Source organism: Camelus dromedarius, chromosome 15 (genome assembly GCF_036321535.1).
Source record: "Camelus dromedarius isolate mCamDro1 chromosome 15, mCamDro1.pat, whole genome shotgun sequence".
Classification (NCBI taxonomy): Eukaryota; Metazoa; Chordata; class Mammalia; order Artiodactyla; family Camelidae; genus Camelus; species Camelus dromedarius.
Window position 1 is genome coordinate 46,105,900 of NC_087450.1, and position 15,031 is coordinate 46,120,930.

The following is a 15,031-nucleotide window of genomic DNA, read 5'->3' on the forward strand; positions in this document are numbered from 1 at the left end:
ATAGATGTGTTTAGCTTTTAAGAACCTGTCAAACTGATTCCAAAGTGGTTATACCATTTTGCATTCTTACCAGCAGTGTATGAGAGTTTTAGTTACACTCTGCATGCTCAGTCTTTTTTAATTTTAGGCATTCCAGTAGGAGTATAGTAATGTCTCCTTGAGGTTTAATTTGTATTTCCATAAAGACCAAAGATATAGAACTTCTTTCATGTGCTTATTTGCCTTCTGTGTATTTTCTGATAAAATATCTGCTCAGATGTTTTGCCCGTTTTGTTTGAGTTGTTGTTCTTACTATTGAGTTTCAGAGTTCTTTATGTATCAGAATACCAGTCCTTTATGAGATTTGTGATTTGCAAATATTTTCTCCCTGTCTGTGGCTTGTCTTTTCACTATCTAAGAGCAGAAATTCTTGATTTTGATGAAGCCCAGTATATCAAGGTCCTGTTTTATGGGTCATGCTATCAGTGTTGTAGAAATCTTTTCCTTAACAAGATCACAAAGATTTTCTGTTTTCTTCTGAAAGTTTTGTAGTTTAGCTCTTACATTTTGGTCTGCGCTACAACTCAAGTTAATGTTTGTATGTGGTGTGAGGTAAAGACTGAGTTGCTTGTGGTGGTGGTGGTGGTGGTGGTAGTGGGTTTGTCTTTTTTAGTCTATTGGTAATATCAGTTACACTGATTTTTTTTAAAAAACTATTGAACCAGCCTTGCATTCCTGGAATAAACTCCACTTGGTCATGATGTATTTGCCGTTTTATAAATTGCTGACTGAATCAGCTAAAATTTTGTAAAGGATTTTTATGTCTAGTCATGAGAGATAATGGTCTCAGGAATAATACTTTCTTGTGATATTCTTACCTGGTGTTGGCATCTGGGTAATACTGGCTTCATAAAACGAGTTGGAAAATATTTCTTCCTCTTCTAGTTTCTGGAAGATTTTGTGTAGAATTAGTGTTATTTCTTCCTTAAATACTTGGGAGAATTTACTAGTGAAGTCATATGGGCTTAGAGTTTTCTTTCTTAGGAAGGGTTTTTCCTATGAATTCAATATCCTTAGTAGATGTAGGGTTGTTCAGGTTCTCCATTTCTTGAGTGAGCTATAGTAGTTTTTTTGTTTTTTGTTTTTTGTTTTGGCAAAGATTTTTCCCATTTCATTTAACTTGCCAAACTTATTTCAATAAAATTGTTCATAATACTTCATCATTATTCTTTTTTTTTTAGTAAAAGTAGATTTATTCAGAGAGATACATACTCCATAGCACTTTATTATTCTTTTAATATCTTTATATTCTGTATTGATGTCTCCTCTTTCATTCCAGATGTTCACGATTTGTGTCTTCTCTTTTTTCCCTGATAAGTCTTTCTAAGAACCAACTTTTAGTTCGATTGATTTTGTTTGTTTGCTGTTTGATTGATTTCAGCTACCTCATGATTTCTTTCTGCTTGCTTTTGGGTTTAATTTGCTCTTCTTTTTCTAGTTTCTTCTGGTAGAAGCATAGATCAATGATTTTAGGCCTTTTCAAACATAAGCATATAAAGCTACACATTTCCCTCTTCACATTGCTTTATCTGCATGTTTTAATATTATGTTTCCTCTTCCATGAAAATCAGAATATTTTCAGATTTCTCTTGTGATTTCTTCTTCGACTCATGTATAATTTAGAAGTCTGTTGTTTAATTTCTAGATATTTGGGGATGTTTCAGACATCTTTCTGTTTCTGATTTCTCGTTTAATTTGTTGTGATCAGAATATGGTCAGTCCTTATTGTTTGCAGGTTCCCTCTCTGAATTTGACCACTCACTAAAATTTATTATAACCCAAAAATAATACTTGTAGTTCTTTTGTAGTCATTCATAGACCTGTACAGAGTGGCCAAAGATTCAAGTCTCCCAAAGGACAGGTTCCCAGCTGAAGTCAAACAGGGCAACATCTGCCTTCTTATCTCAACTTTCATAAAGTCAACAAGTATTCTTTTCATAGTGTATTTAGTGCCATGTTTTTCTCATTTTAGTGTTTGTGATTTTGCTGTTTAAAATAGTGAGAGCTAGGAGTGGGAAAGTATTGAGTCAGAGTTGGGGAAAGTGTCTTTAAAGTTTCTCTTTCCTCCCCCAAGAAGGAGGCCTCAGCAAAGGCACCTGAGGAAGACTTCAGCTTAAGGTCCCATGTAAAGAGACTTAAGAATGAATGCAGGTGGGCTAGCAATGAAAATGTGTGTAAGAGCATAGCCAGCAAGGGAGATGTGAGTCATTGACTGCAACTCCCATTAAAGACTGTAGTGAATTGGCTGTGCACCAGCTCTGCTGTGTGAAGGACGGCTTTCCTCTTGAACTCCCATTTTATCCCTGCCCACCCCCCTTTTCCCCTGGTAACCATGAGTTTGTTTTCTGTGTCTGTGAGTCTTTATTTTGTAAATAAATTCATTTGTGTCTCTTTTTCTTTTTTAGATTCCACATATAAGTGATATCACATGGTATTTTTCTTTCACTTTCTGGCTTTCTTCACTTAGAATGATAATCTCTGGGTCCATTCATGTTGCTGCAAGTGACATTACTTTATTCTTTTTTATGGCTGAGTAGTATTCCATTGTATAAATATACCACAACTTCTTTATCCAGTCATCTGTCAGTGGACATTTAGGTTGTTTCCATATCGTGGCTGTTGTAAATAGTGCTGCCAGGAACATTGGGGTGCATGTATCTTTCTGAATTAGAGTTTCCACCAGATATATGCCCAGGAGAGATTGCTGGATCATATGGTAATTCTATTTTTAGTTTTTTGAGGAATCTCCATACTGTTTTCCATAATGGCTGCACCAAACTACATTCCTACCAACAGTGTAGGAGGGTTCCCTTTTCTCCACACCATCTCCAGCATTTATTGTTTGTAGACTTTTGAATGATGGCCATACTGACTGGTGTGAGGTGATACCTCGTTGTAGTTTTGATTTGCATTTCTCTGATAATTAGTGATATTGAGCATTTTTTCATGTGCCTATTGGCCATTTGTATGTCATCATTGGAGAATTGCTTGTTTAGGTCTTCTGCCCATTTTTGGATTTGGTTTTCTTTTGTTATTAGTTGTGTCAGCTGTATATATATTCTGGAAATTAAGCCCTTGTCAGTCACATCATTTGCAAATATTTTCTCCCATTCCATAGGTTGTCTTTTTGTTTTGCTTATGGTTTCCTTTGCTGTGCAAAAGCTTATAAGTTTAAGTAGGTCCCATTTGTTTATTTTTGCTTTTATTTCTACTGCTTGGGTCAACTGTCCTAGGAGAACATTACTAAGATTTATGTCAGAAAATGTTTTACCTATGTCTTCTTCTAGGGGGTTTATAGTGTCTTGTCTTATGTTTAAGTCTTTAAGCCATTTTGAGTTTATTTTTCTGTGTGGTGTAAGGGATTGTTCTAATTTCATTGATTTACATGTGGCTCTCCAGTTTTCCTAACAACACTTTTCTCTATTGTATATTCTTTCCTTCTTTGTCAAAGATTAATTGACCGTAACTGCATAGATTTATTTCTGGGCTCTCTATCCTCTTCCATTGATCCATATGTGTGTTTTTATGCCAATACCACACTGTTTTAATTACTGTAGCTCTGTAGTACTGTCTGAAGTCTGGGAGGGTTATTTGTCCAGCTTCATCCTTTTCCTTCAGTATTGCTTTGGCAATTCTGGGTCTTTTGTGATTCCATATAAATTTTAGGATTATTCTAGTTTTGTGAAAAAGGTCCCACTGTAATTTCTGACCTACAGAGAAGAGCAACCACAGAGCTCTTCAGGGATGCTGGGCCTTCCCTCCCAAATTGATTTCTCACAGTCATGGTGAGAAAGGTATGTCCTGATCCTTTCCAGGGTGGCTGAGCAGGTCCAGTGTGATAAATCCACACTAATATTCCAGTTTCCTTAAGCCTTTCAATACTTTCCTCTACAGTACACCAACACATTTCCAGCATTTCAGCTTCATTTAATGCTGTTTGTTTTCTATATGTTGTATCTGTTCTTTGTTCTCTTTTTTCTTCTTCCTCCTTTCTTTGGATTAATCATTTTTTATCTTCACTATTGGATTTTTACTTTGCTTTACCCTTTTAATGGTTGTTCTGAGGTTTACTATACATCTTTAACATATAGTTGGTCTTGAAATTATGTATCACTTGACATACAGGGTAAGAACCTTAAAAGAGTATACTTTTGAAGGAAATCAGACAGAGAAGAACAAATACCATATGGTATTACTATATGTGGAATCTGAAATATGGTACAAATGAACTTATTTCAAAACAGAAACAGACAGACATAGAAAACAAATTTATGGTTACCAAAGGGGAAGATGGTAATCAATTAAGTTTGGGATTAACAGATATACACAGCTGTATATAAAATAGATAAACAGCAAGGTCCTACTGTATAGCACAAGGAACTATATTCAATAACTTATAATTCCCTATAATGAAAAAGAATATGAAAAGAAAATATATACATATAACTGAATCACTTTGCTCTATACCAGAAACTAACATAGTATATCAAATCAACTATACTTCATTAAAAAATTTTTTAAAGAGTATATTTGATTTTCCCTCATTCTTTGTGCTATTGTTGTTATACTTCTGCATATATTATACATTCCTCAGCATATTGCTGTTTTTGCTTTAAACAATTATCTTTTGGAGGGGGGTAATTAGATTTGTTTGTTTGTTTGTTTATTAAATGGAAATACTGGGGATTGAACCCCAGACCTCATGCATGCTAAGCATGCACTCTACCACTGAGCTATACCCTCCCCTCTAGACAATTACTTTTTAAAGAGATTTGAAAATGAGAAAAGCATCTTTTCTGTTTACCCACATATTCATCATTTTTAGTGCTCTTTATCCTTTGTACATATCCAAGTTCCCATCTGGTTTTTCCTCCCAACGAAGAACTTCCTTTAACATACTTTGTAGTGTAGGTCTGCTGGCAGTTAGTTCTCTCACTTCTTAATTTGTTTGAAAAAAATCTTTATTTCAGCTTTGTTTTTCAAAACTTCATTTTGATGGGCATAGAATTTCAGATTTCCAGTGTTTTTCTTTTGGTACATTATACATGTCTGCATTGCATTGTTGTTTGCATAATTTCTCTCTTTTTTTTTTTCTTTTCACGTCAGACAGGTAATGTGCTGACATGACAAGGTTTGAGGGAGGCACATGTCACACAAACGCCTGAACACCCAGTCATCATGCTCATGAACTACAAAAGAATTGCTTGCATAATTTCTGATGAAAAGCCTGTTGCCATTTTTATCTTTGTTCATCCATGTATAATGTGTCTTCTCTACACCTGTGCTACTCTGCCCCCAACTGCTCTCAGATTTTCCCTTTATTACTGATTTTAGCAATTTCTGATGTACCTTGGGGGCTTTTTTTTTTTTTTTTTTTTTTGGTTTTTGTTTTTTTATGCATGGGATTCATTGAGCCTCTTAGATAGTGGGCTTATAGTTTTCATCAAAATTGGAAACTTTTTGGCTATTTCTTCAAATTTTTTTCCATCTCCCACATCCCTTTTCTGAGACTTCATCCTCACACATGTTAGATCACTTGGTATTGTCCCAAAATGAAACTGTTTTTCTTTTTTAGTAATTATATTTTCTGTTGCCATGCATTCGAGTTTCCTGATCTTTTCTTCTTCCCTGCATGATTAGCCATCAGTCCAATCACTTGTATTTTTCATTTCAGGTATTGTTTTCTTCCATATCTAGAAGTAGCATTTGATCCACTTTTATGTCTTCAATTTCTCCACATTATGTTTCTGTTTCCCTTTAGCTTCTTGAGCATATAGCATGAATTTACAATAGCCTTTCTAACATTCTGTCTGCTGATTTCACCTTCTCATTTCTGCATCTGTCAGTGAATTTGTCTCCTAGCTGTGGGCCATTTTTTTTCTTGCTTTTTTTTATGCCTTTACGATGGTTCTTCCCTGACCTCGGGTAGTTTTCTCACATGCATGTGCAGAATGACACTTGGCCAGAGTTTCAAGGGGCCACTGTATAGATCTCTGGAGCTCTTTTGTGTAGCAACTACTGTCCAGTATTCGTCACAAATTCCAGGTGCCTCAGCCTCCCTGCAGGCTGCAGTATGACTTTCGTGGGCCCTGTGTACTTTTGCTCTTTGAAAGTTTAGGGCTTAGTTCTTTTTCTTTCTCCTTCACACAAGGTCAAAATAAGGCAAATGTCTTAAGGGAGGAATTGGTTGCATGCTTGTTACGGGCTTCTCTCCCTGTTGGGATTTTGCCTTTTCAACCCCAGCCGCCTCTTTCTCCCGTGTGGCTCTTACAGGCTTTTGATTGAGAGCCTGGTAGGTGTCTGTTTTCCTGACCCTGTGAAAACAGCCTTTGAGTCTTTTGAGTCTAGCTCTTTAGTCTCCTGCCTCCAGCAAGTGTGTTATCAGGCAGATGCCGTAAGTGAAAAATCAGCTGCATGTTTTTAGAATGTCGCTCTCTGTAGAAGTACTCCATGTGCTAAAGGTTATGACACTGAGTGATTTCACTGTCGCTTCCAGCCTCCTGCACCACCTTAGAACCCCACAAATGTTCCCCGGGGAAAACTAGCTTTGCATTTGGTTTCTTCTAGTTCTGATCTGTTATGTGACCACCAAAAACTGATTATTTCACTTTCCCCCAGCAGCATCCTTCTGCTTGAGCTAGGTCCAGTCTTCAGCCCAGAAGCATCACGTATACCCCCAGAAAAGAGAATGTCCAGCAGTCATCAGTTCACCTCATACAAGCTCTTCCTTCTCTGGGATTCCAGTTCATATAACCTTTGTTACTTCCACATTTGTCTTTACCATATAATTTTGCAGTTTATTCATTTTTCTCAGTTTTGCAGCAAGAATACAGGCCTCACAAGACGTGCTACATCCTACTCAGAAGTGGAAGCCAGGCAAATATGGCTTAAGATTTATTTTCTACCTGGAGTAGGTTGTTGCACCATCACTCAGTGTAACTTCTCTCTTTGAGTTCATAGTTCATAGTTCACAACTCTCACCTACCAGTCTCGGGTCTGACATGGAAAGCTGCACTGAAAGTGGGTGCCGGAGCCTTTGGCTTTGGCCTGCCTGGGTTTTTCCTACCTGGGACTGATCCAAGCCAGATTTAATTCCAGTCTGTTGTGTCCATTTTTACAGGACCAGGATTAAAACCTCCAGAGGAACGGACAATTGAATACCTAGAAGAAGTTGCAATTACTTTTGCCAAAGGATTAGCTGATAAAAAGATCTCTCCAAAGAGAGACAAGGGATTGGTGGAAAGTGAGTGTCATTATTAAAGAACAGAGGGAAAGCTTCTTTACAGGGATTTTAATTTTGTTTGGTCTAAATTCAAACTGAGGAAGAGGTAAGTGCATTATTTACTCTAGGCATAAAGTCAACCTTAAAGGGCGCACTAACTCTGCTCTAGGATCAAGTCATGAACCTTACGCTGGTTAGTTAAAGACATGTTTTTTTTTTAACTTTATTTTGGAAAATTTAAAACATTAATACCAAAGTTGAATAATATAATAGTGTAATAAACACTCATGTACCCAACACCCAACTTTAACATTTATCAATTAATTAAACCATGTTTAAAGAAGTGCTTGGGTTGAAATTTAGATTTTTTTTTTTAATTTAGATTTTGTATATCAGAATAAAGATCAGTTCTTTCAGATAGCTAGGAGTACTGCATTTTCATGGAATTTACAGTAAAACAAACAAGGGAAGCTGGGCTCTTTCCAGTAAGGATCTAAAAGCATTTTACCTTACAGAATTGACATCGTATGCCATGAGTATTCCATTTGTCAGGCAACAGATTTACAAAAAGGTGGAAGAAAAAGTACGAAAGCAGACCAAAGGCCTTTATCCCGCACCTCTGAAAATAATTGATGTGAGTCTTTACCCCCTGCTCCCACATTTCTCACATTTCTTTGTTTTGTCTAGAGCATGTACTCTTTATTGCCATTCTGAACCATGTATGCCAGTACTAAAGTTTTTTCATTCTGCTATTAAAACAAAAAATAGCAGAAGAGCATATAGCAAGCTATGAGGATTTATATAAATGGATATATTTGAGAAAAATTAGTGGCAGGCATACTTTTTAGTTGATCAGTTTAAAACCTCCAGATATAAACCAGGAAAGGAACCTATGTCATATCAGTGTAACAAGCCAGTAAAATATTGGGCATTAAGAAGGAGTTTAAATAAAATTGATGGCTGTATTCTATCCTTAGTCTAAATCTTTGTCAGTACCTAAAATGTCTCATTGACTTCCCCATGGCCATAATTATAAAAAAGGTGTAATGCTACAGAGAAGTTTGGAAAAGGTCAAGGAGGATAATTAAAATGATCACAGTGTTGACGAAACTTCTGTCTGAAGGTAGACTTTAAAACTTACAAAATTTTCAACCTGCAAGGTCCAAGATTAAAAGAGCATGAAACCAAAGATTTCAAAGTTGGAGGATGAATTAGTCAACAAATGTATTTTGAGCAGAAGACATCAAAGTCCATAAAATATAAAACATGATTCCTACCTCCATTCATCTCACAGGCAGATGACAGTATAGGGGACGTTATACAGCTGCATAGGATTAATGCCAGATAACTGGGACAGAGGAAACTGCTGAGTTCACAGAAGAAGAAACAGTCACTGTGAACCAGAGAAATTAGGAGGAGTCTCATGGAATTTGACCTGAGCCCTGAAAAATGGGTAGAGAATAGCTGAAGAGAAAGCAGTGCCAGAAAGGATGGGCTTTTTTTTTTTTTGAGGGTAGTAGTTAGGTTTTATTTATTTATTTTTAGAGGAAGTACTGAGGATTGAACCCAGGACCTCATGGATGCTAAGCACACACTACAACTTGAGCTACACCTTCTCCTTTGACAGGGTGGGCATTTTGAGCAAAGTTACAGAGGCCAGAAAGCATGAAGTTCTTCAAGGAACATTTAATGAAATCAGTTTTCATGGGAGGATAATGCAATGTCTTCAGAAAGGCAGACTGAAGCTAGATTTTTTTTAAAGGCTGACAGTAATTAAGAAATTTGATGTTTGTCCTGTGTAGACCGTAGAGAACCATTTTCATGGTAGTGAGTAAAAATGGATTTAAAAGAGAGACAAAGTAGAGCAGTGAACTAAGAAGCTATCTTGGTAACTGAGACCTGAAGTCTGAATAAGACCCTGAGATAGAAGAGTAAAAGTGAAAATATGAAGATAGTAAGAAACTTGCCAAAGGGAGGTTGTGAGTTAAGTTTTAGAAGTGTTGAGATTAGGTATTTCAGGAAATTCAAGCAACAGTAGTTTAGGCAGAGAAGTTAGTTAATGATATAGATTTGTTTGTTTGTAATGTCTTTCCCATAAATTATGGTGATTGAGTACAGGGTCATTTCTTTCATACTTAGGATAGTACTTACCCCACATGTTAAATTGAATTTCATGATGTTGATGGTTAATGTAATGGACTAAACGATATGCCTGCGGAAAAAATCACAGAGAGAAAAAAGGGCTGAACGTAGAACTTTGGGGATTTGCCCACATTTGGAGAACAGGAGAGGAGCTGGAAGAGCCATTTAAGCAGGAGGGAAGGGACTTAAGAGGAAAAGGTAAACCTGTCACTGGACTGGGAGAGGGGTGACGGCAGCTCTTTCTCCGATAAAATAACAGGATCCGAAGGTGAATGAGGAGGTAGAGTTTGAGCTGTGGAACCTCTGTGTCTTTCCCTGTTCTGTTTAATTCTCTTTCCGTCCATTTTATTTCCTTCTATTTTACACTAGCTTTAGCAGTAGCCTCAGAGATGCAGATTTATATCAGTCTTAAGCAACCAGGCCTCAGTCCTCTTCTCTTAATCACGCCAGTCTAGACTTGGACTTAGTCTTTGAGGATTAACAACACTAGCAGTTTCTTCAGCCTTACTGTGCATCTCGCTAATCCATTCCAACACGTAACAAGTGCTTTCTATATTCTTTAGGTAGTAAAGACTGGGATCGAGCAAGGGAGTGACGCCGGCTATCTCTCTGAATCTCAGGTAAAGTTATTTCCTTTCAGTGTTTTATTGTTAGGTACCAGAAGACCAAGATCTGTGTAAAATGAAAAAATTTCAAAACCTAGTAAAGTTTGCTTCCCGTGGTTGTCATTTCTTATGATTAATCTCAGCGAGCAAGTAGATGCTAAGAAAGCCCTACTGGTCCCCAGATATTTGAACTTGCTCTCAATCATGAGAGAACAACCAGAAGGAGCAGGGGCAGAGTTATAATCCTTTCAGAATGAATTGTTTGAACACCTTTGTTCTGAGGTTGGGCTGGATTTGTTGTGATAAAATGAGCATGCTGATAGAAAAATGTGGTTCTTACTTGTTGGGTCCTACAGAGAAAACTGAAGCCAGCCCCGCTTTGGTGAATCAGGAAATGAAGGGAAATGTTTTGCACTGACTAAAACAGAAAGACGGAGGGACACACAAACCAGCCTCACCCCTTCCACTTTCCTAACAAGTTGGTGATATTGTAGATTTAGGTGGTTTGGGTTGTTTTGAAGTTCTAGACCATCATAGAATGATGATTGCTCTTTGATAAAAGGACAAAAAGTATCTGAAGATCTCAGGACAAGTTCCAGAGAAAGCATTTCTCGTACTGGGTTGCTGACTGGAATGCACTCTGATGTATTCTTTTACATTGTAACCAGGTACATGTGTACATGTATACAGAAAGAGTGAAGCACAAGTTTCACAAATTAGCCTGAACACTGTGCTTGGCGTTTTCTATCTGTTCTACTTAGCCTTGCCCACTAAATTAATGACCACTGATAGATCTCTACCCAGGGTCTGAAAATCACTGGTTTGGTCAATAGAACCTACTTTGTCAAGATTAGTAGAACATTATTTCATGTTCTGTTTGGATATGAAGGCAGCTTTATTAGAGGGATTCCTCCTTTAAAATGCTGTTTGTAACCATGTAATCATAGCAGTAAGTTCATGTAATATTGATGATGGTAACAGGGAACAGTGAGCCCCCAGTCATTTTTCTAGCATTTTCATTGATTTCCCACAACACTACTGTAAAATAGGTATTGTTTTTCCCATTTTAAGGATGAAGAAAGCTTCACAACTGGGAAATGGCAGAGCTAGGATTCAAACCCGGTTTTGTCAAAACCGGACTCTAAATCTCATGCTTTTAACCACTAAGTTGAGACTTGTTCTCTGTCTAAGTGTTAAAGTACTTGTTAAAGTGGTAGATACCACATGGGGCAGCCTGCTAACCATGGAGTTGGGAGTCCTACTGCCTGAGTTCAAGTTCTATTTCTGCCCCTTTGAGGCAGTGTGGCTTTGAGCAAGTCGTTGGGCCTCCTCTCCTCAATCTTTAAAATGAGAGGGTTGGTTGAAATAATTGTGAAGGTCCATTTTGCTCTGACTCTAATTCCATGAGAAAGATCACCACAACCTCTGGTGTAGGAAATCTAAGGGAATCTAAGAGCTCAGTTATATCCAGATCCTTTCAAAGCAGTAGTCAGAAGTGGTACAGATGAGGAGAGGGAAAGAAGGAACATCTGCAGGAGACAGACTTCTGCAGCTCCGGCACCACTGAGACCCCAGAGGACCTGAGGCTTCGTGTGTGTTACCTCTGCTCTGCAGAGAAACCGAACTGAAGGAATCCACGTCTCCAGTCCTGGAAAGTTCTACCTTTTCTTGTTCCTCTTTACTTTCCAGAAATTTGGAGAGCTTGCAATGACCAAAGAATCAAAGGCCTTGATGGGACTTTACCATGGTCAGACCCTATGCAAGAAGAATAAATTTGGAGCTCCGCAGAAGGAAGTTCAGTAAGTTCAACTCTACCTAGGAAGCCCTGTGGAATTCAGTATGTGCTAAGCTTGTAGATGTCTGAAGATCTGCAGAGTCAGATGGATACGATACCTTCAGCCTTGCCCTAACCCTCTTCTGCCCTGAGCACATTAGACCCCTCTTCCTGCCAAGAACTTTTTGGCATTCAATAAATTGAAGAAAAAAGGTAACATCATCTTAGAAATGAAGAATAAATTATAAAGTATGCAAGGCAGAATAAGTTGAATGGAAAATTTAATAAAGAACATTGAAGAAATGGTGTCCCCCTTTCCTGCTTTCCCAGGTGTCAGTAATAGTTCCACTCCTGTCTCTCTGGGCCTCTTGCCTCTTGCCTTTTGGATAAAAATTTGAATTTCTTATTGATTTTCCTGTTTTCCTCCTTATAAATTAATTTTTTATGCAAAGAATGCATTCTTATTCTCCTTTTTAAAAAAAAACTATTGTAAATAAGTTTAAATACTAGATAAACCTGTTTTGTGTTTATGGTTTGAATGTTTTAATATAAAAGGGATCCTTCTGCATGAATCCTGCAACTTGCTCTTTTTAGTCAGTGGAATGACTTGGACACTGTATGTTAACTCATTCATTTTAATCTACTAATGGATTGATGGCTGTTTACAGTTTTTCATTATTATAAATATTGTATGACTGTTCACAGCATATCATCTTGTGTACAAGTGCATTTCTCTGGAGTAAATAGCGAGAAGTAGAATTACTAGGTAATAGAGGATGTGATTTTTTGTTTCAATAAATTTGACCATGTACATAGGACAAAATACACTTCCATCACCTATGCATGAAAGAACCAATTTCTTTACATCCTTACTGATACTTTTTAAATTTTTGCCAATCTGATGGGGAGAGAATATCTCATTTTAATTTGCATTTCGCAGGTTGTTAGGGAGATTGAGCATCTTTATTGGAAATGTATTTTCTTCTTTTGTGAATTGCTTTATATAAACCCTTGCCCATTTTATCGGATTGTCTTTTTAAATTTATAAGTATGTTCTATATATTTCCCCAGTAGTAATCCTTTGTTTGCTCTACATGTTACAAATTTCTTCCTATTCTATGGTTGTCTTAATTTTTGTGGGGTCATTTGTCAAATTTTTAAAGTTTGATGCAGTAAATATATGAGTCATTTTTTCAGCCCCTATTCATATTTCTCTACCCTATTTTTTCATGTTCTGCAGTTACTTAAAAATCACCACATAAATACATGTATTATTACAAAGCTGCATCTGAAAGATACTCCCAGGACTTGAAATTAAGTTTCCTTTCCAGGTCTTGAGTATGATACTAGAACATTATAATCAGGATTGTTAAGAATGCAACAACTCTAGTTTAGGCCTACCATGTTGTAAACTTGGGCTGCTTTTATGATGAGAGTTGTTCTGAAAAAAATTTTTTTTTGTTATTTATGGGCATATTATGCCAGAACTATGGAAAACAAAAGAGTCATGATCTCTGTCCCTCAAAAATAATTTAACTGAGTAGACAAATATAATGTACATGAAGCCATTCCAGAATATTATGGGGAAAGCCAGATGGTGCCGACAAGTTGAGAGAAATTCGGGGGTGGAAAGGGCAGGGGTGTGCAGGTGTGGAGGTGTTTGAGGGAGGGGTTAGGTCTGGAAGCAAAGAAACTGTCCAAGAGACTTTAGAACCAAACCAGCTAAGGGGTGAGGAAGGCACAGATATCAGGAGAAATGAAAGATGACTGGAAAATGGGAAAATCACTAACAAACAAGTAGTTGGAAGAAGAGATTTGTCTTTGGGCATATCGCTGCATTTGGCTTTTGTTTGAAGAAAAATATTCATGTTAATTTAAGTGTAAGCCAGCTTGTTTTGTTTCCAGTGATCTCCAGGCATGACTGAAGATCAGTATAATTCTATCTTCTTGGGCAGACCAGTTCTTTTAGACCTAATGGATTTTTGCATTTAACTTTGAAAGTCAATCATTTATGAAAGGTGTCTTTTTGTAGATAAAAATTAATTCGAAATACCTTATTGTTGTGCCTGCTTCAGTTGGTTCGTTGGATGATAAGCTGGGCGATCTCCCACTTTTGCTGAGTTGATTGAAAGTTGTTGACCAAAAGTCATTTCATCCCTTCCTTTCAGGCACCTCGCCATTCTTGGCGCAGGGCTGATGGGAGCCGGCATCGCCCAGGTCTCCGTGGATAAGGGCCTAAAGACTATACTTAAGGATGCTACATTAGGCGCGTTGGGGAGAGGACAGCAACAAGTGTTCAAAGGGTAAGCCTGCTCTCTGCCTTTGCCAGGGGAGTACAGTGTGTTCTGTTTTTTTGCCGTCACGGTTTCCTTCTTCCTGTACCTGATCTGTGCTGGATACTAAATAGTTAAGTCTCGTACCTTGTGATTTTTAGAAACACTGATAATTCCTTCTTTCACTTTTTATTGTTGTTGTTACAGGTATGATAAACCATTAACATCATTGGAGTCTTTGAGTACAGAAGAGAATACCTTATCTGTTAGGTGTTTTTTAATGCCATATTAATGCATATTTAATGCATATTTTATGCTTTGGTATCAGACTAGAAATTCTCATGTTTTTGAATTTTGACAATTTCCATTTAATTGCACTGTTGTTGTGGAATAATGAGACAGCATGACTCTGTGGAGAGAACTGAGATTAGGATGTGAGGAAACGTGTGTAATTGTACTTTGCAGGTAGGGCTGGGACCAGAACTCATGAACCTTGTATTTCCTGACTGGAATTACCATAGAGAAGCCGTTAACTGATTTGCTTCCATAATATCTGAATCTTTACAGATTGTGTCTCCATCTTACCTCTGAGTTAATAAAGGGTGAATATTATTCTCCTTCTTGCCCGTCTCCCCCCCTTTCCCCCACTCCTTCCACTCCTCCCACTGCCCACCCCACCTACACACACACACCTACCGTGTGTTTTGCAGAGGGGGAAAATGGAGCAGCAACTTGGCCAAGCTGGGGATTGGTTTCAGCTCATTTCTCTGCTCATTGTAATGGACTGTCTAAGGCTGGCTGCACTTAGACCATTTTGCTTGTGACTTTTAGCTGAGTAAGCTTTTTTTGTTTGTTTCTTAAACAGATTATGTAGCATAAGCATATTTTTACCCCTTTTCTGCAGAGAAGCTCATTTATTGCTACCATAATACTGTCCCGGACCTGGCAGATTTAATCATGTTGGGAGATAGCAACT

At 37.5% G+C, this 15,031-nt stretch overlaps 1 protein-coding gene and 1 non-coding gene across 2 annotated transcripts in view; one reads left to right on the top strand and one right to left on the bottom strand.

The window, feature by feature from the left end:
• HADHA (hydroxyacyl-CoA dehydrogenase trifunctional multienzyme complex subunit alpha) overlaps nucleotides 1-15,031 on the top strand; it is a 38,969-nt gene that overhangs the window by 13,393 nt on the left and 10,545 nt on the right. Inside the window, exons 8-12 of the mRNA XM_010991202.3 lie at nucleotides 7,160-7,282; nucleotides 7,777-7,895; nucleotides 9,967-10,023; nucleotides 11,698-11,807; nucleotides 13,951-14,085. Of these exons, the coding sequence (XP_010989504.1) occupies nucleotides 7,160-7,282; nucleotides 7,777-7,895; nucleotides 9,967-10,023; nucleotides 11,698-11,807; nucleotides 13,951-14,085 (544 nt within the window). The remainder of the gene's footprint in view (nucleotides 1-7,159; nucleotides 7,283-7,776; nucleotides 7,896-9,966; nucleotides 10,024-11,697; nucleotides 11,808-13,950; nucleotides 14,086-15,031) is intronic.
• Nucleotides 5,140-5,240, bottom strand: LOC116157597 (small nucleolar RNA U13). Its single transcript, XR_004141723.1, has one exon. It is a non-coding gene; the product is annotated as a small nucleolar RNA U13 (small nucleolar RNA).